Source organism: Lissotriton helveticus, chromosome 7, assembly GCF_964261635.1.
Source record: "Lissotriton helveticus chromosome 7, aLisHel1.1, whole genome shotgun sequence".
NCBI lineage: Eukaryota > Metazoa > Chordata > Amphibia > Caudata > Salamandridae > Lissotriton > Lissotriton helveticus.
Genome location: NC_136068.1, coordinates 1,711,155,328 through 1,711,176,254, shown reverse-complemented (window position 1 = coordinate 1,711,176,254; position 20,927 = coordinate 1,711,155,328). Strand labels below are relative to the sequence as shown.

The 20,927-nt window shown below is 53.7% G+C and overlaps 1 protein-coding gene across 1 annotated transcript in view; it reads right to left on the bottom strand.

The window, feature by feature from the left end:
* Nucleotides 1–19,636, bottom strand: part of KIRREL2 (kirre like nephrin family adhesion molecule 2) — a 68,320-nt gene extending 48,684 nt beyond the window's left edge. The window contains exon 1 of the mRNA XM_078655395.1: nt 19,043–19,636. Coding sequence (XP_078511521.1) covers nt 19,043–19,112 — 70 coding nt within the window. The 5' untranslated portion in view covers nt 19,113–19,636. The remainder of the gene's footprint in view (nt 1–19,042) is intronic.
* Nucleotides 19,637–20,927: the final 1,291 nt, after the last annotated feature.

The following is a 20,927-nucleotide window of genomic DNA, read 5'->3' as shown; positions in this document are numbered from 1 at the left end:
CAGAGCGCCAACACTGTGCGTGGATGGACCAGGGACCAAGCACTGTGTGTAGAAGGGCCACAGAGCACCAACTCTGTGCGTGGATGGACCAGGGACCAAGCACTGTGTGTAGAAGGGCCACAGAGCGCCAAGACTGTGTGTGGATGGACCAGGGACCAAGCACTGTGTGTAGAAGGGCCACAGAGCGCCAACACTGCGTGGATGGACCAGGGACCAAGCACTGTGTGTAGAAGGGAAACAGAGTGCCAACACTGTGCATGGATGAGCTAGTAGCCAAGCGTCAGGGGCATAACGTCTGGGGAGGGCTGCGGGTGGGGGGAGGGTTGGAGGTACACCCTCCCTAATAAATGTATTATTTAATAAATAGTTGGGTTCATGAGATTTTAGTCAGGTATGGTAAGGTGTCTATTGGATTTCACCAGGGATTTTTCAATATTCACTCAGACAAAAATCCACACATGCACTCTCAAATCTGTTTTGAAAGTCTTAAAACATGGCTATTTCACAAAATACCTACTCTCTACAATCGGCACCCCTTTTCCTTTCAACTGACCCATAAGCCCCCTGAAGTGCAGCTTCTCATATAATGATTAACATGATATGCCAACATGATTGTCTGAAAATCCGAAGCTCAGCCCCCTCAACATACGGTTTATGGAGGGCAACATACCGCCACTACTGTGGACCAAGTGCTGTGTATGGAAGGATCACATATCTCTGGCACTGTGCATGGAAGGACCACATACCTCCAAGTACTCTGTATGGAAGGACCACATACCTCCAGTACACTGTGTGAAAGGACCACATACCTCCAGTACTTTGTGTGGAAGGACCACATACCTCCAGTACACTGTGTGAAAGGACCACATACCTCCAGTACAGTGTGTGGAAGAACCACATACCTCCAGTACAGTGTGTGGAAGAACCACATACCTCCAGCACTGTATGTGGAGAACCACATACCTCCAGTAGTGTGTGTGAAAGGACCACATACCTCCAGTACACTGTGTGAAAGGACCACATACCTCCAAGTACTCTGTATGGAAGGACCACATATCTCCAGTACACTGTGTGAAAGGACCACATACCTCCAAGTACTCTGTATGGAAGGACCACATACCTCCAGTACAGTGTGTGGAAGAACCACATACCTCCAGCACTGTGAGGGAAATTACTACATATCTCCAGTACTGTGTATAGAAGAACCACATACCTTTAGTGCTCTGTATGTGGAACAACCATATACCTCCAGTACTGTGTATGGAAGGACCACATACCTCCAGTACTCTGTGTGCGGAGGGTAGTAGTCTGACCCTCATGCACAGGAAGGTTTATTAATGCAGAGCTTCGCTCTCCCTGTGCCATGCCCAGAATTCAATCTGTCACGTTAGATTTACCGGGGTGCCTGTAAGTACGGAGCGCGCGGCCGATCAATCTCCCACCGGGCTCCGGCGCTCCTTACAGCTCCCCGGACCCCTTACGGGGGCCTAATGGGGCCAGTGTCAGCAGCAAACAGCGCAAGTAATGATCTTCGCGAGGCGCCGCCTCTGATATCGATGGCGCCCTGGATTAAAGGCGAGGCTGTTCAGGAATACTTCTGTTTTCATAGAGCAGGGGCAGTGCCGGGCCCGGGGCCGGACAGGCCTCCTATTCCCCCGGGCATTTCCACGGCCAAAGCCCGATGCCACTGCTCGCACCGCTGATACTTTCCCCCAAGATTAATTGCAGCAGGCTGGGGAGGCTTCAAGAGAGAGAGAGGGGGGAGGAAGGTAGAAAGAGAGCCATCTGAGCGAGGGACAGAAGAAAAGGGGGAGAGAGATTGGATGGATGGAAAGGTTGGGTGGGGGAGGAAGGGAGCTGGGCTGGTTTGAGCACTATTGCCAGGGTTTCTTTTGCTTCTCCAGTCCGGCACTGTCTTCACCCACTTGAGCCTGGCTAAGAAGGGCGCCTGGTTGGCAGCGTTGAAGACCAGGATTGGTGGCCTGTCAAAGACCAGAGAGTGGCAAAGCAAGAAAGAGATTTATATAGGTCATAGCGGGGACCTAAACAACATTGGGGGTCAGGAATGTGAGATTGGATTGTCCAGTACAATGACTTCAAGGTTTGCAAGGACCCAAAGGGTGGTGCACACACAGAGATGTACAGAAAGTGGAGACAACAGGAGTGTGGTGTTACTGCACACATCTACGGTATAGTGCCAAATATCTAATAAACACAGCTGGAAAAACGGTGCAGAATTCTGGGTCACTGTGTCTAGTTCTGTAGGCCTCATAATGGCAGCTGTGTCAATTTCTAGAGACCTCATTTGGATCATTGTGTCCAATTATTGAATTCTCATCGGCAGCATTGTGTCTGATTCTTGACTTCTCCTCTGGAGCATTGTGTCCGATTCTTGACTTCTCATCTGGAGCATTGTGTCCAATTCTTGACTTCTCCTGTGGAGAATTGTGTCCAATTCTTGACTTCTCGTCTGGAGCATTGCGTCCAATTCTTGACTTCTCGTCTGGAGCATTGTGTCCGATTCTTGACTTCTCGTCTGGAGCATTGTGTCTAATTCTTGACTTCTGATTGTGTCCGATTCTTGACTGTCATCTGGAGCATCCTGTCCGATTCTTGACTTCTGATTGTGTCCGATTCTTGACTTTTCCTCTGGAGCATTGTGTCCGATTCTTGACTTCTCATCTGGAGCATTGTGTCCAATTCTTGACTTCTCCTGTGGAGAATTGTGTCCAATTCTTGACTTCTCGTCTGGAGCATTGCGTCCAATTCTTGACTTCTCGTCTGGAGCATTGTGTCCGATTCTTGACTTCTGATCTGGAGCATTGTGTCCGATTCTTGACTTCTCGTCTGGATCATTGTGTCTAATTCTTGACTTCTGATTGTGTCCGATTCTTGACTGTCACCTGGAGCATCCTGTCCGATTCTTGACTTCTGATTGTGTCCGATTCTTGACTTTTCCTCTGGAGCATTGTGTCTGATTCTTGACTTCTCATCTGGAGCATTGCGTCCAATTCTTGACTTCTCCTGTGGAGACTTCTCGTCTGGAGCATTGCGTCCAATTCTTGACTTCTCGTCTGGAGCATTGTGTCCGATTCTTGACTTCTGATCTGGAGCATTGTGTCCGATTCTTGACTTCTCGTCTGGCGCATTGTGTCCAATTCTTTACTTCTCGTCTGGAGCATTGTGTCCAATTCTTGACTTCTCGTCTGGAGCATTGTGTCCAATTCTTGACTTCTGATTGTATCCGATTCTTGACTCTCATCTGGAGTATCGTGTCCGATTCTTGACTTCTGATTGTGTCCGATTCTTGACTCTCGTCTGGAGCATCGTGTCCGAGTCTTGACTTCTGATTGTGTCCGATTCTTGACTCTCATCTGGAGCATCGTGTCCGATTCTTCACTTCTCATCTGGAGCATTGTGTCCAATTCTTGATTTCTCATCTGGAGCATTGTGTCCGATTCTTGACTTCTGATTGTGTCCGATTCTTGACTTCTGATTGTGTCCGATTCTTGACTTCTTATCTGGGGCATTGTGTCCAATTCTCAATTTCTCATCTGGAGCATCGTGTCCGATTCTTGACTTCTGATTGTGTCCGATTCTTGACTTCTCATCTGGAGCATTGTGTCCAATTCTTGACTTCTCATCTGGAGCATTGTGTCCAAATCTTGACTTCTGATTTGGTGCATTGTGTCCAATTCTTGACTTCGGATTTGGCGCATTGTGTCCAATTCTTAACTTTTCGTCTGGAGCATTGTGGCCGATTCTTGACTTCTGATCTGGAGCATTGTGTCCGATTCTTGACTTCTCGTCTGGAGCATTGTGTCTAATTCTTGACTTCTGATTGTGTCCGATTCTTGGCTCTCATCTGGAACATCGTGTCCGATTCTTGACTTCTGATTGTGTCCAATTCTTGACTTTCATCTGGAGCACTGTGTCCGATTCTTGACTTCTCGTCTGGAGCATTGTGTCTAATTCTTGACTTCTGATTGTGTCCGATTCTTGGCTCTCATCTGGAACATCGTGTCCGATTCTTGACTTCTGATTGTGTCCAATTCTTGACTTTCATCTGGAGCACTGTGTCCGATTCTTGACTTCTCATCTGGAGCATCGTGTCCGATTCTTGACTTCTGATTGTGTCCAATTCTTGACTCTCATCTGGAGCATTGTGTCCGATTCTTGACTTCTCATCTGGAGCATTGTGTCCAATTCTTGAATTCTGATCTGGAGCATTGTGTCCGATTCTTGAATTCTGATCTGGAGCATTGTGTCCAAATCTTGACATCTGATTGTGTCCAATTCTTGAGTCTCATCTGAGGCATTGGGTCCAATTCATGACTTCCTTTCTGGAGCATTGTGTCCAATTCGTGACCTCTCACCTGGAGCATTGTGTTCAGTGGAATCCACCTCCCAGGACTTCGGTAGTTTCCCCATCTGCGCCCCATTGAGGGTGGGTGCTTGTCTTTGGGCAGGGGCGGGAGGGTAGACAATACAGAACACCACCACCAGACTTGTCCTCGGCAAACCTGGATACAAGCACATCAGCCAACGCCTACGGAAGCTCCACTGGCTCCCCGTAAAGAAGAGAGTCACTTTCAAAATCTTCACCCACACCTACAAATACCTACACAACACCGGACCCAAATACCTCGAGGACTGTCACCCTCCACGGCAAAAACCTGGAACAAGCTCCCGGCAGACATCAGACGCACCGCACCCCCTCCCTGAACACCTTCAGGAAGATGCTCAAGACCTGGCTCTTCGGCTGACGGCACTGCTGATTGATTGAGGGTAGGGAGGGTGTAGGGATGAAGAGCGTGTAGGGTGGGTTTGAGGGTGAGACTTAGGAGAGGCTCGTGGTTGAGGGGGATCTGGTGCAGCCCCTCTCCCAGGCCCGAGGAAGTCTTTCCATCTGTGCTCCATTGATGGCAGGTGTTAGTGTTGGCGAGGGGAGGGAGTGTGAGAGGGGAAGGTGTGGGGATCAAGAGCTCGTGGGATGAGTGAGACAGAGAGTGTGGGGGTGGGCGGGTGAGACAGAGAAGAACCTCATGGCTGAGGGGAGCTCGGTACAGGCCCTCTTCCAGGCCTGTTCCCCATCTGTGCCCCATTGAGGGTGGGTGTTTGTGTGGGGAGGGAGTATGAGTGTGAGAGGGGAAGGTGTGTGGATGAAGAGCTCGTGGGATGAGTGAGACAGAGAGTGCGGGGGTGAGCGGGTGAGACAGAGAAGAACCTCATGGCTGAGGGGAGCTTGGTACAGGCCCTCTTCCAGGCCTGTTCCCCATCTGTGCCCCATTGAGGGTGGGTGCTTGCTTTGCGGCAGGAGAGTGAGGAGGGAAGGAGGGTGTGGGGATGAAAGGCTCGTAGGGTGAGTTTGGGAGTCAAATTGAGGGTGACTGAGGGGAGCTGGGTGAAGCTCCTCTCCCAGGCCCGAGGAAGCCTTCCCACCTGTGCCCCATTGAGGGCGGGTGTTTGTCTTGGGCAGGGAAGGGAGGTGAGGATGGGGGGTGTAGGGATGAAGAGCGTGCAGGGTGAGTTTGGGGTGAAATTTAGGAGAGGCTCGTGGTTGAGGGGGATCTTGGTGCAGCCCCTCTCCCAGGCCCGAGGAAGTCTTCCCATCTGTGCCCCATTGAGGGCGGGTGCTTGCCTTGGGGCAGGAGCGTGAGGAGGGAGGGTGTATGGATGAAGACCTCGCAGGGTGAGTTTGGGGGTGAGACTGAGGGTGACTGAGGGGAGCTGGGTGAAGCCCCTCTACCAGGCCCGAGGAAGTCTTCCCATCTGTGCCCCATTGAGGGCGGGTGCTTGCCTTGGGACTGGGGTCGTGACCGTGCGTCTGCAGAGGGGCTCTTCTGTAAATGTTGTTTCAGGTGGAGGCGCTTGGGGGGAGGGGGGGCTTTAATGAGCTCGATCGTGCAGCAGACCCCTGCTTTTGTTTGCTTTATTTAAAAAGTCGGAGTTGTTTTAAAAAAGCTGTAATGGGTAAAAACATTTCGAGCCCTCTCGTCGCCCCCCTATTCTCCCTTCCCCCATCCGGGTCTCTTCGGCCGCTTTCATCTCGGGAATTTCTGTGTTTTCATTGAAGTAGAATGTGCCGAAACAGCACATCTGACCGAAGCGCGAGCGCGGAGGGGGCGGGAGCAGGCACTGCGCTGACAAGGGCGGCGCTGCACCCCTCTCGCGGGCACTTAACAGGCAGTGCGTGCGCCGAGATGTGAGAGTAGGCCCTGTACTGTGCTTCTAAGGCGGGTGCTGTACTCAGGGGGCCAGTACTGATGTCCCATAGCAGGTGCACGGCACCCCCCTCACTGCACTCACTGCCATGGTACTGCAGTAAGCAGGCATTGTATTTGGAAATCATGCATTGCACCGAGCAGGCAGTGCACTCACTGGGCAGGCACTGTTCTTACAGAGAAGGCACTGCACTGCATCTACTAAGCATACACCAAACACTGCACTCGGTGTGAATTGTGCAGCGTTCAACTCACTGAGTAGATAATGTGCTCGCTGAGCAGGCACCGTGCCCACTGCACAGGCGCTGCCCTCGCCCACCAGGCACAGTGCTCACTGAGCAAACACTGCCCTCAAATGAGCTGCGAACACTGCATTCTTTGGGCAAGCACTGCACTGAAGTCTTTGACCAAGCCACGCCCCCGCCGTGGCTTCATTCATTGGTAATGTAGTGCGCATGCACTGCGCGCACTGCACTGAAGTCACTGGCTGAGCCAGCCGTACACCCGCCTTGATTTCATTCATTGGTAATGCAGTGTGCATGACCAGCACGCACTGCACTGAAGTCACTGGGGAAGCCATGCACCCGCCGTGATTTCATTCATTGGTAATGCAGTGTGCATGCACTACACGCATCGCACTGAAGTCACTGGCTGAGTAAGCCGTTCACCCGCCTTGATTTCATTAATTGGTAATGCAGTGTGCATGGCCAGCACGCACTGCACTGAAGCCACTGAGGAAGCCAGGCACCCGCCGTGGCTTCATTCATTGGTAATGCAGTGTGCATGACTAGCACGCACTGCACTGAAGTCACTGACTGAGCAAGGCGTTCACCCGCCTTGATTACATTCATTGGTAATGCAGTGTGCATGGCCAGCACGCACTGCACTGAAGCCACCACTGAGGAAGCCAGGCACCCGCCGTGATTTCATTAATTGGTAAAGCAGTGCGCGTGCACAGCACGCACTGCATTCAAGGAGCCGATGTTACACTGAGCGTACACTGCACTCACTAAGGAGACACTGCGCTTCGCGGCCGCTGCATTCGCTTGGCAAAGAAGACAGGCTTTGAGCAGGAGGTTCACTCACTGAGTAAGCACTCTTACCCGCAGTGAGCAGGATGTGCATGGATCAGACACTGAATGAACAGGCACTGCACTCACTGAACAGTCACTGCATACAATGATCCAGCACGCCTTTGGGCTGACACAGGTAGGTACCTGCAACGAGCAGGCACATCGCAATGGTTGCACCGAGCAGGCACTTCGCAAGGGTTGCACCAAGCAGGCACGTAGCAAGGGTTGCACCGAGCAGGCATTGCAATCCAGAGGCATTGGTGAACTTTTAATCCGGCACCGCCCTCGCTTAGCAAACATTGCGTCACGCAGGCACGAGCAGGCACTGCGAAAACAAAGCAGGCACTGGGAAAGTACGGCTTGGGCAGGCTTCGAAGTCTTGAGCAGGCACTGTCTTCACAGAGCGGAAACTGCATAGGAAATCACGAGTATGCACTGAGACGAGCAGGCACACGGCTGGAAATGAGCAGCACTGCACATAGGATATTTAAATGAAGTACTGAGCAGGCCTTGAAAAGAGGAGCAATCGGTTGTTGTTATTTAGCATCCGTGGTGTACTGAGCAGGCACTTTACGGAGGAGGCATAACGAGTATGTACTGTACAGAGAGGGCATCGATGGAGGACTGCGCAGGCACTGTCCAGAGGACACATACACGGAGTACTGAGAAGGCACTGTACAGAGGAGGCATCAATGGCTGAGCAGGCATACATTGTCCAGGACGCTTGGGGAACTACCGATACGCACAGGAGCGCTGGCCACGAGATACTAATTGTTTAAGGTTCGATAAAAAGAACAGGAGGTACCTTCCCTGTGGTGCATTGAATGATTAGAGGGGTACACGCCGGACATATCAATGTGAATATATCAGACTAGTAATACGTAGAGTTTATATGGTGGCTGACACGAACTAGAAATTCTGTCAGAATATTAACTTTTGAGCCCTGAAGAAGTCACCGATATGACGAAACGCGTTGGCAACAAGCAATTCTGTGAATTTTAACTGAGAACTTGAATAAAGAAAATTGAAAAATCTTCAATCAACTCTTTTTGAAATTCTTGTGGGAAGTTTCTGTCTGAATATCTATTATCACTGTGAAATATAGAGATTTGATCAATCAAATACTTGTGTACAAACCTTGGTGCAGGTCAACTTTCTGTGAAATATACAGATGAGGCATCAATGACTGAACAGGCACTATACATACGAGCATCCACAGAGTACTGAGCAGGCACTGTACAGATGAGGTATCAATAGAATACTGAGCAGGCACTATACATAGGACACATCAATTGAGTACTGAGCAGGCACTATACAGATGAGGCATCAATGGAGTATTGAGAAGGCACTATAAAGAGGAGCCAATCCAGCTCTGGAGCAGGCACTGTACAGAGGAAACATCAAAGAAGCGCTGAGCAGGCATGGTGACGGCAGAGAAGAACAGGAAAGCACTTACAAAGAACATTTACTGTTACTAACAGCACGGGGTGATTGCCAAGCGCGAGCAGAGCATCGGTGAGCGCGCACTTAGGACCCGGCCCCCCGGCCCCCGCCCCTTACCTTTCTAGATAGGGGCGGCCGGTCTGCCCCAATGGGCGACCGGCCGCTTAGCTCTTCCGGGGCAGGTGGACGCATTTCCGGTGCGACAGTGGGCGGAGCTTGGTGACCTATTTAGGTCCTAGGGGCAGGGACCCCGGCCTCTCCTTCCTCTGTTGCACCAGATCGGTGGCGGCCTCCCAGAAGCGTCTCCCTCCTACATCCCCTTTGTATAGTTGTAAACTTTCCCTCGTGCATAGTTTTAAACTTTCCCTCGTTCGGAGTTGGGAGGCCGGAGGTCCAGCACAGCAAGCGCGTGGTGGAAGACGACGAGGAGGAGAAGCGCGTCGGGTTGCAGCCGTCCATCTCGCCAGGTAAGGAGTCGGGTGTGCCGGGGGGCCTGTGTGCGGCCGCGGATTGCGTGGGTGGTGTCCGGGGCGGACGATGATAGTGAGTCTGCTCTGGCGGTCCGCGGCTGCCGACAGGGCTCCTGGGTCTGCAGGCTCCTTCTTGGTCGACGTGGGCGGGCTGAGGAGAGTGGGGAATGCTCGGTGTTCAGGGTGGAACAGGGGCTAAATAATGTTCAGGATACAGCTTTCTCGGAGAGACCCCGATACCGTCCATCTGCCTTCCGCTGTGGACTTCTTTCTGACTCAGCGTGTCATGGGGGTTATGTTATTCACATGCGAGTAATTCCCGTTAAGGGCACAAGTTAGAATGGCATCAGGTTGGCGTAAAGAGGCACTATATGAAAGGATCATGGGGTACTGCGGTGGCCGTTTCCTGGTAGTGGCCGTCTTGGTAAAAAGGCCCGAGGGTTCAACCTCCAAGCTCCCAGTAACAGCCAAGATGCGTCTGGCCCCGGGGTCACTGTTTTAATTTCTTTTCCTTGCACAAGTGGGTAGTAGAGGGGTATTAGAGGGCGAGTCATGTGTCTTAGGATTGAGAATTAGGCCGGAGGTAAATATTTGGTGTGTACATGCGTAGCAGAGATTCTGTGGGGCCTACTCAGCCTTTCATCTTCGGCCGTCCAAAAAAGGCGCCTATAGTGGGTTAATTTATTTGCGCGAGTGTTTTCGGTGGTATTGCTGGCGTGGAGGGTGTTCACCATGAGGGGTTAGGCGAACAGCTCCTGGGAGGCCGGGGGATTTGTCGCGATGAGTTGGCGCGTTGGAGAGTGCTGCTGCGGCCTTGTGTTGGGTGTACCCTCCCTCTGAGGAGGCGACATGGACGAAATTAGCAGCAGACTATATGGGGGTAGCTAGAAGGGTGGCACGACACTCCGACATTCAGCAACTATTGGTTTGGTGAGTCCACGTGGGCCGCGATCGAAGTATTTGAAGGCTCAATCGAGAGCAAGTTTGAGGTGATGCAAGTTACAGGAAGATCGTACCGGTCGCTTTGGCAATAACCCCCCCCCCCCCCCCATGTATATACTCGGACGAGCCAGTGGGCCTGGAGTGTACATTCGCTGTTTCTTATGCTGAAAGCTGCAATTTTAGAACCTGTGTGTTTTCAATTATTGTGGTGTCTGGATTTATGAGCACAGGCAATGGGTCCGATCAATTGGGGACCATGTTTTAGGTAACGGGTGTCGATCACGTGAACTAGTGTATACGAGCCAGTGGGCCTGGAGTGTACATTCGCTGTTTCTTATGCTGAAAGTTGCAATTTTAGAACCTGCGTGTTTTCAATCATTGTGGTGTCTGGATTTATGAGCACAGGCAATGTGTCCGATCAATTGGGGACCATGTTTTAGGTAACGGGTGTGGATCACGTGAACTAAGTGTATACCGCACTCCTGCCAGGTTCCGTCAGGTAGGCACGATTAGGGAGGTAGAAGGAGAAATCATAGTTTTGAAGTATGGGTAAACAGGTGCGCATGTTGCAGATGGCGGAATTTCGGTGATTCAGGGGGCCATGCTGCTGGTACGCCATCTTTTAATTGCCCGGGAGGAGTTTAGTTCCTCGCCTGTTAAATAATTCCCCGTAACTCGAGGGGAGGGACTTGTTTCGCTCGCCAATTTGGCATGGCCGCGGGATAACTCACGGTTGGTGGGGCAGACGGCCTCGGCGCGCCTGGCCAACATGGCGGGCACGGATAACAATCCAGCGTCCGAGTTAGGAGAAATGGACGATTTTAAAGAGTCCTATTGAGCAGGAAGCGGTTTAATACCAAATTTCGTGAGGACAATAACAACTCGGAGGCACGTGGTGTCATGAAGAGTTCAAGGTACAGGCACTGGAAGTGGAAGTAGAGCGCAGGATAGGCTTGGGATGCAATGATAAAAAATGCAATTATAAAAATGCCATAAGAATAGTGAAGTCTGTCTCTAGGCCCGGCCCACGAGAGCGATGTGCCTGGCTGGTGCCCAGGAGGAGGCGGGTCCACCTGTGCAGTGTGAGGCTGTCCTACTCTCCTCTTTACGAGTAAATGGAAGGAATTCACATGTCCTTCGCAAAGGTCAACTTTGATTTGTCCGGGTACCTAATAACTGAAATATGACCCTGAAGAAGTTTTAAGTGAATAAAATAAACACCTTGGGTCCGCGGAAAACCACCATCACACTTTCCTCTGCTCTGCACCTATGTTCGGGGATAGTTTCAGCCGAGAGGTCCAGGGTTGAATGGGCACACAGTCATTACTCTAACAGCGTGGTGCAGGCAATGTAGGCAATGTGTGTACGTGCGTTAAAAATTTTGTGCGCATGAGTGTGACCGTTGCTCCTCATTTTGTGTTTAAATCCCAAAAAAGTTATGGCTGCATGGTTTTATACCCCGTTGGTTGGGGATTTCATTGTCACTTCCCAGACACTGACCCTGGGTTGCCCACGTGTGAAACGCGCTTCATAGGTTTCAGGAAGCCCATCATTACACATTCTTAGCTCACGCATTTACTACAGTTTTTGTAAACAATCTGTACCTTGAAGACACTCCTGTTAACAGGCAAGGAGTGACGAATTATCTCTTTGGTAATTGTGGTTTTGACAATTTTAATGAAACTGGACTGGAGTACAGTGATCTTGGTGTCTGTATATATAAAAATGTCGGTAATCGGATCTGGACATAATTAAGGGCAATGGTCTGGTTCACATCTTGCGCCCGATGGCCGGGTTCTGTTGGTAAGTGCAGATGGTGTACAGACTCACGATAAGACCGGAGAGGAACATAATGGGAACAGATTCTCGTGAGCAGGCAAGTCCATATTGGTCGTTATTGGGTATGGATTAGGAAACAAAGGGTTCATGAGGGGCAGAACGTTCAAGAGTTGAGGTTCAGATAGCCACAAGGGACTCCGCAACGACTGTGGGCAGGGTTAATTCTTATCCTAGCGCAAAGTGCCCGAGGCAGGCTTTCACTGCTACCGCTCTGTTGGACCTAGATAGGGCAGGTGTGCCCCCCCCCCCCCCCCTTACCATCGAGTAAAGAGGTTTATTGCTAGGGCGTGAGAAAAAGGAGGATAGCGCCATTTGGGTACCGTACATAGTAGTCTCAGTTGCTTATAATTACTACCTGTGAAGGAGGCCAGAGTTGGGTAGATAAGAAGCGGCGGGTAGTTCACTTATACCCCATACTGGTCCGTCAGGTTGGGTTAGCATAGACTAGGTTTGGTAGACAGACGGCCTCCTGGCGCCCCCCCCCCCCTTCAAATACATGGGGCTATCCGGGCCAGCGAGCGCACAGGGTCACTTGAATTTCCTGGTTCTTAGCATCCCCGGAGCAGGACATCCCTAGCCCCCCAAGATCATGGGAACTGGACAATACCTGTCCCCCTTTCACCCTTGCTCACTTAGTTTGTTGTGAATACACGGAATAAAACGGGCTGAGCGTTTCCATATGAATGCATAAGAACATTTTCCTCAGGCGCTCAGCTGGAGTCTGGAGTGGAACAGGCAAGGGGTTGTTTAGTGGTGTGTTGGCTGTTGGTAGCAGTACCAGTGCAAGCTGTTGGGATTAGCATTAGCGGGACTGGGACTGAGCGTGTTGGGATACTCGGCCCTCCCGGACAGGATAGGTAGGGCAACGTTCACGGCAGAGGCAGGCTTACCAGACAGCACTGCGAATAGGTGGGGCGCTGGTCGTCCAGCGGTGGCACGAGGCCCATTTGGCCAGAATGGTTGTGTCGGAATGCAGATGTTTTGCCAATGACCATACTTGACTTTTCTATTTCTCTCCTGCTCAATAGTGTGCCCGCGAAGGTGGTGTGGGCACGGGGCACTCGTCCATGCGTCAAGCTGCGAAGCGACTATGGCAGTGGTGGGTGGCATGGCCGGTAGGCCTGAAGGGAACAGGGTTTCGGTGTGGGGTTGTGTCAGAAATGCCGATGATTTGCCAATGACCATACTTGACTTTTCTATTTCTCTCCTGTTCAATAGTGTGCCCGCGAAGGTGGTGTGGGCACGGGGCACTCGTCCATGCGTCAAGCTGCGAGGCGACTATGGCAGTGGCGAGTGGCATGGCCAGTAGGCCTGAAGGGAACAGGGTTTCTGTGTGTCGAGGCGGGCGGCCCCAGGAAGGAGCCGAGAGCCTGGAATGTCTCGGTGAGGCGGCTCAAAAAGGAATGGTCCAAGTCATGCTCAGTGTGGGGCCGCTTGGGTAGCACTCTACTCGAAGGGGCTACGGTAAGGTGAGGTATCACAAGTTGAGAGGTGACCAAGGTGGGCTCGGTAAAGGGCCGCTGGTTTCACTTCTTGCACCAAATGGATTCACTTGAAGGGGCTCCGGTAAGGTGAGGTATCACAAGTTTGGAGGTGACCAAGGTGTGCTCAGTAAAGGGCCGCTGGTTTCACTTCCCGCACCGAATGGATTCACTTGAAGGAGCTCCGGTAAGGGGAGGTATCACAAGGTTGGAGGTGACCAAGGTGTGCTCAGTGAAGGGCCGCTGGTTTCACTTTCGGCACCGAATGGATTTTCCGGTGAGGGCTGGGCCCCAGGATTAGGGTCTTTCTTTCAGAGAGCAGGTGGGGAAGGTGACGGACTTGTGAGCCCGGGTCACCTTTGTGGCGGTAGAAAGACCTTGGAACAGTACAATTGACCGACGGAATGGACGGGAGTCCGCCTTGCGTACTCCCTAGGCCAGCACTGAGGGGGGAGACGGTAAGCTCTCCGCTGTGAAATAGGGCCCCGGCTGGGGAGGCTAGGGCGACAGGTTACGAGCCTCCTGGGTTCCTGGTCAGCCTGGTGGTCAGAGGGTGGGCCCCTGGAGAAGGCGGACAAGGATCAGTGGTTGGGAGCCCACTCCTCATGGGGCGCAGGTGGGTTCCACCTCGCGCGGATGCACGGCATGGAAGAGGGGAGCCAGAAGCCCCCTTAGTGCTGGAGGATTAGAATCTTAATCTGGCGGAAGAAGATCAAGAAGTCAAGAATCAAATTATGTTGATAACTGTAGATAATGAATTTTGAAATGCCTTGTCATGTTTATGAAATGGAAAATATTAAACATGGCCGTTTTACACCCACACAAATCTCTGTTGATGATTCTCTTGTGGGTTTTCAGGTTTAGGGGGGGGAGCGGGGAGCATGCTGGGGGATCCGGGTCCTATGCCAAGCGCGAGCAGAGCATCGGTGAGCGCGCACTTAGGACCCGGCCCCCCGGCCCCCGCCCCTTACCTTTCTAGATAGGGGCGGCCGGTCTGCCCCAATGGGCGACCGGCCGCTTAGCTCTTCCGGGGCAGGTGGACGCATTTCCGGTGCGACAGTGGGCGGAGCTTGGTGACCTATTTAGGTCCTAGGGGCAGGGACCCCGGCCTCTCCTTCCTCTGTTGCACCGGATCGGTGGCGGCCTCCCAGAAGCGTCTCCCTCCTACATCCCCTTTGTATAGTTGTAAACTCCCACCCACCCGTCCCTTTAGCTCAGGGGATTGGAAGGGCGTGTTGCGGTAGAAAGACCTTGGAACAGTACAATTGACCGACGGAATGGACGGGAGTCCGCCTTGCGTACTCCCTAGGCCAGCACTGAGGGGGGAGACGGTAAGCTCTCCGCTGTGAAATAGGGCCCCGGCTGGGGAGGCTAGGGCGACAGGTTACGAGCCTCCTGGGTTCCTGGTCAGCCTGGTGGTCAGAGGGTGGGCCCCTGGAGAAGGCGGACAAGGATCAGTGGTTGGGAGCCCACTCCTCATGGGGCGCAGGTGGGTTCCACCTCGCGCGGATGCACGGCATGGAAGAGGGGAGCCAGAAGCCCCCTTAGTGCTGGAGGATTAGAATCTTAATCTGGCGGAAGAAGATCAAGAAGTCAAGAATCAAATTATGTTGATAACTGTAGATAATGAATTTTGAAATGCCTTGTCATGTTTATGAAATGGAAAATATTAAACATGGCCGTTTTACACCCACACAAATCTCTGTTGATGATTCTCTTGTGGGTTATCAGGTTTAGGGGGGGGAGCGGGGAGCATGCTGGGGGATCCGGGTCCTATAACAACGGTTTAGTCACTTAACATGCATACATTTACAAACACTTGTATAGACAGCAGAACTATACCTCCGGCTAAACACAATCCACAGACGCGACCCACAGGGACAGCAGAGCTATCCCTCCGCCTCAACACAGTCCTCACTCGACCCACAGGGACAGCAGAGCTATCCCTCCGCCTCAACACAGGCCTCACTCGACCCACAGGGACAGCAGAGCTATCCCTCCGCCTGAACACAGGCCTCACTCGACCCACAGACAGCAGAGCTATCCCTCCGCCTAAACACAGTCCTTTCTCGACCCATAATGACAGCAGAGCTATCCCTCCGCCTCAACACAGGCCTCACTCGACCCACAGGGACAGCAGAGCTATCCCTCCGCCTCAACACAGTCCTCACTCGATCCACAGGGACAGCAGAGCTATCCCTCCGCCTAAACACAGTCCTCACTTGACCCACAAGGACAGAAGAGCTATCCCTCCGCCTAAACACAGTCCTCACTTGACCCACAGACAGCAGAGCTATCCCTCCGCCTGAACACAGGCCTCACTCGACCCACAGACAGCAGAGCTATCCCTCCGCCTAAACACAGGCCTCACTCGACCCACAGACAGCAGAGCTATCCCTCCGCCTCAACACAGTCCTCACTCGACCCACAGGGACAGCAGAGCTATCCCTCCGCCTCAACACAGTCCTCACTCGACCCACAGGGACAGCAGAGCTATCCCTCCGCCTCAACACAGGCCTCACTCGACCCACAAGGACAGAAGAGCTATCCCTCCGCCTACACACAGTTCACAGACTCGACCCACAGGGACAGCAGAGCTATCCCTCCGCCTAAACACAGGCCTCACTTGACCCACAGGGACAGCAGAGCTATCCCTCCGCCTCAACACAGGCCTCACTCGACCCACAAGGACAGAAGAGCTATCCCTCCGCCTCAACACAGTCCTCACTCGACCCACAGGGACAGCAGAGCTATCCCTCCGCCTCAACACAGGCCTCACTCGACCCACAAGGACAGAAGAGCTATCCCTCCGCCTACACACAGTTCACAGACTCGACCCACAGGGACAGCAGAGCTATCCCTCCGCCTAAACACAGTTCACAGACTCGACCCACAGACAGCAGAGCTATCCCTCCGCCTCAACACAGGCCTCACTCGACCCACAGACAGCAGAGCTATCCCTCCGCCTCAACACAGTCCTCACTCGACCCACAATTACAGCAGAGCTATCCCTCCGCCTACACACAGTCCTCACTCGGCCCACAGGGACAGCAGAGCTATCCCTCCGCCTCAACACAGTCCTCACTCGACCCACAAGGACAGCAGAGCTATCCCTCCGCCTACACACAGTCCTCACTCGACCCACAATTACAGCAGAGCTATCCCTCCACCTCAACACAGGCCTCACTCGACCCACAGGGACAGCAGAGCTATCCCTCCGCCTACACACAGTCCTCACTCGGCCCACAATTACAGCAGAGCTATCCCTCCGCCTCAACACAGGCCTCACTCGACCCACAGGGACAGCAGAGCTATCCCTCCGCCTGAACACAGGCCTCACTCGACCCACAGGGACAGCAGAGCTATCCCTCCGCCTGAACACAGGCCTCACTCGATCCACAGGGACAGCAGAGCTATCCCTCCGCCTCAACACAGGCCTCACTCGACCCACAAGGACAGAAGAGCTATCCCTCCGCCTACACACAGTTCACAGACTCGACCCACAGGGACAGCAGAGCTATCCCTCCGCCTGAACACAGTCCTCACTCGGCCCACAATTACAGCAGAGCTATCCCTCCGCCTCAACACAGTCCTCACTCGACCCACAATTACAGCAGAGCTATCCCTCCGCCTACACACAGTCCTCACTCGGCCCACAGGGACAGCAGAGCTATCCCTCCGCCTCAACACAGGCCTCACTCGACCCACAAGGACAGCAGAGCTATCCCTCCGCCTCAACACAGGCCTCACTCGACCCACAAGGACAGCAGAGCTATCCCTCCGCCTCAACACAGTCCTCACTCGACCCACAGGGACAGCAGAGCTATCCCTCCGCCTCAACACAGGCCTCACTCGACCCACAAGGACAGAAGAGCTATCCCTCCGCCTACACACAGTTCACAGACTCGACCCACAGGGACAGCAGAGCTATCCCTCCGCCTCAACACAGGCCTCACTCGACCCACAGACAGCAGAGCTATCCCTCCGCCTCAACACAGGCCTCACTCGACCCACAGGGACAGCAGAGCTATCCCTCCGCCTAAACACAGTCCTCACTCGACCCACAGACAGCAGAGCTATCCCTCCGCCTCAACACAGTCCTCACTCGACCCACAGACAGCAGAGCTATCCCTCCGCCTCAACACAGGCCTCACTCGACCCACAGGGACAGCAGAGCTATCCCTCCGCCTAAACACAGTCCTCACTCGACCCACAGACAGCAGAGCTATCCCTCCGCCTCAACACAGTCCTCACTCGACCCACAGACAGCAGAGCTATCCCTCCGCCTCAACACAGGCCTCACTCGACCCACAAGGACAGTAGAGCTATCCCTCCGCCTCAACACAGTCCTCACTCGACCCACAGACAGCAGAGCTATCCCTCCGCCTCAACACAGGCCTCACTCGACCCACAGGGACAGCAGAGCTATCCCTCCGCCTAAACACAGTCCTCACTCGACCCACAGACAGCCGAGCTGCCCCCTAAGACTGGCCACAGCTCGCAGACCCGGGCCTAAGGCAGGTTGGTTATACAGATCTCACAGTCTCAAAGCGCGCACAGCAGAGCTAGCCCTGGCTTGAGCTAACCACCGCGCACAGACATCGGGTTTATATCCGCCTTTCGGCCTTAGTGCATGGAAAGCAGAGAGCACAGACCTCAGACAGCAGAGCTATCTGTCCGGTTAAACACTGCCCTGAAATTAGGCCTTTAGGCCTTATAGTCGTCTACCAGGGAGAGCACAGGCCCGGGGTATGGCCTTGCACAGCAGAGGTACCCAAACCTCACGTGCTCAAGTCTTCTTAAGGAGAGCTCGAATCCCAGACTCAGCCGAGACAGCAGAGCTACCGCTCAATACACGAGAGAGTGCGCGTTCACACGCTGCGCAAACACATCACGTTCCGGCACGCGCGCTTCTTCCCCTAAGTACAGACGCGCAGCAGCTGCAATTTGGAAGCTATTAGCACTTTAAGCGAAGGGATAATTGGACTGGCGGGGAAGGATGCTGATGGCGGGGTTGACAGGGGAGGGAGGGGGTAATTGCCCCCGCCACCCCTTCCCGCTTTCTCAAGAAGCCTACGTATATTCTAGAGACGAAAAACAGCGCCCCGGGCACTTATCCTATTTGAGACTGTTTATTGCTTAAGAATATGCAGCAGAACACACATTGCACAAATGCTCAACGGGCGCCAGCACCCTTCATTCATGTCCTGTCTTGGTGCATGGGATAGCCATGGGTGTCTGATGCTCCGTTCATGCCCACCTCCCTTCTTCTGCTGCGCAGGGTACCTTGTGGTACCCACCATCTCTACTTGGACACTTAAGGGTTCACCCCCCCCCCCCCCCCCCCCCACCACCGTCGCCCCTTCACCACCGTGGACACGCAGAACAGTGGTACCAAGCGTGCCACCTCTCGAGCCCCTTTCACCAGCCCCATCATATAGAAAGGTATGCCCCGTCAGCATCCTTCCTGTCCTGTCCCCTCTCTTACACTGACACCCCCGACTGCCAGTCCCTCCTATAAATCATTAAACCATTCATTCACCCGTACCCCTGTGTGCCCAGATACTCACCGATGCCCAGCAGAGAAGCCAGTGCCATCCAGGCGAGCGGGGTGCTCACGGAGCCGGCGGGGCCAGTCATCTTCTCCTCGAAGGCTCCCTGGCACCTGGTGCCTGCTCCGCAGCCGGGACTGGTGCCACCAGCAATGAACGTGCGGGCACCGTGCCCAGGGCAAAATATCCAAACCGGTGCGCGGAAGAAACTATCGGGCGGGAACTGGTGGTGCCCGGCTAGGCAGGGACTGGCAAGATGCGCTCAGGTGCAGCGGAGAGGATGCGACCAGATACCGTGGTACCCAACGGGTGAAATGCTGTCCAGATGCCCCGGTGATGCTGCGTGAAGAGGGGCTGTCCAGATATCCAGCGACTGTCGGGCTTTCCAGATGCTCTCTGATGGGGTGCTGCCCCAATGCGCTGGTGATACCTGTGAAAAGGTGGTGCCCAAGTGTCGCTTTACCCTGCAGGCTCTGTGCCAGGGTTGCCGTCTGGAGAAGGTGGGGTTCAGCCCTGGAAAGGATGCTGGCTGGTTCCTCCCCAGTGGTACCCTCTCTTCTACTGATGTGGGAGTCAGGCTGTCCCGTTGACTGTCTCTCGTCTTAGTCTCTCTTGAGCCGCCCGCTCTCTGCAGCTCACCAGGAGTGTACCCAGTGCTCATTCAGGGCAGTCAGCAGCGCCACGCCCACGCGCCCTGCCATTGGTGGACAGGGAGCCCCATTAAGAAAAAAAAGAGGCGACGCCCCTCCTCCCGGGCAGGACCCGGGCTGTGCTGCGTCTGTGACAGCGGCCCCTGTGCACAGCACTGCGACCAGCGCGAGCCGCCCCCAGCAACAGGGCGAGACCAGACCAGCAACAGGTGGAGGGGGGCCTGGGGTTGGAAGCAGAGGGGTGCAGGGCCAGGGAGAGACCAGACCAGCAACAGGTGGAGGGGGGCCTGGGGTTGGAAGCAGAGGGGTGCAGGGCCAGGGAGAGACCAGACCAGCAACAGGTGGAGGGGGGCCTGGGGTTGGAAGCAGAGGGGTGCAGGGCCAGGGAGAGACCAGACCAGCAACAGGTGGAGGGGGGCCTGGGGCTGGAGGCAGAGGGGTGGAGGGCCAGCACCCCCTATCCTGCTCCCAGCTCCCACAAACCCACGCTCACTTCCAGCTTTAGGCTTCTTCGATGAGTGACTACCCGTGAGAGGGGAGGGGGGTATGGGTGAGGCAGGCGTCTGACAGTCACAGAGGTGTGATGATGAGCAATGGCTTCCAGAGAGATTGAATCAGCAAGGCGTCCCTGATTTTGGGGGCTGCGAGCACTGACAAGTGTAGGGGGGTCACGAGCATCCAATCAGGTGTGGGATTACAGACATCGTTGTTAGGTGTGCGGTTACTGACATTAAAAGTGTGGTGTGGTGTCATAGGGGCGTGACGCATTGAGGCCAGTATACCCAGCCCCCCCTGCCCCCCCCTTGAAGTCATCAGATAGCACCCTAATGAACTAGAACGCCAGCCCCCTAAAATGACCACGTCACACTGCCATTCTTGCGTTAGGGAACACATTCCATTCTTAGGCCGTATTTATTAAACACAACATCCTAAACGTAGCAAATAAAACCATTAATTTGTGAGTATAACCATTTTGACAGTAATTTGCAAAATGTACCGTGGAGTAACAGCTGATGATGCGGTCGAATACATTGAAATCTCATACCCACATTCTTACATTTCTTAAACACTGTCAGAGTCGTGATTGGCCACCCCTCAGGTCTCCTGTGACATTACCTAATTGATTTGATCTGCGCCCGGGGAGAAGGCCCTCTCACGGAGCCCACCATTAGCAATCCTTTAGGGGGAGCATGGGCCAGCATGCAAGCTGATCCCCCCAAAACAGTCATGTGTGCCAAAGCCACCTATTAGTG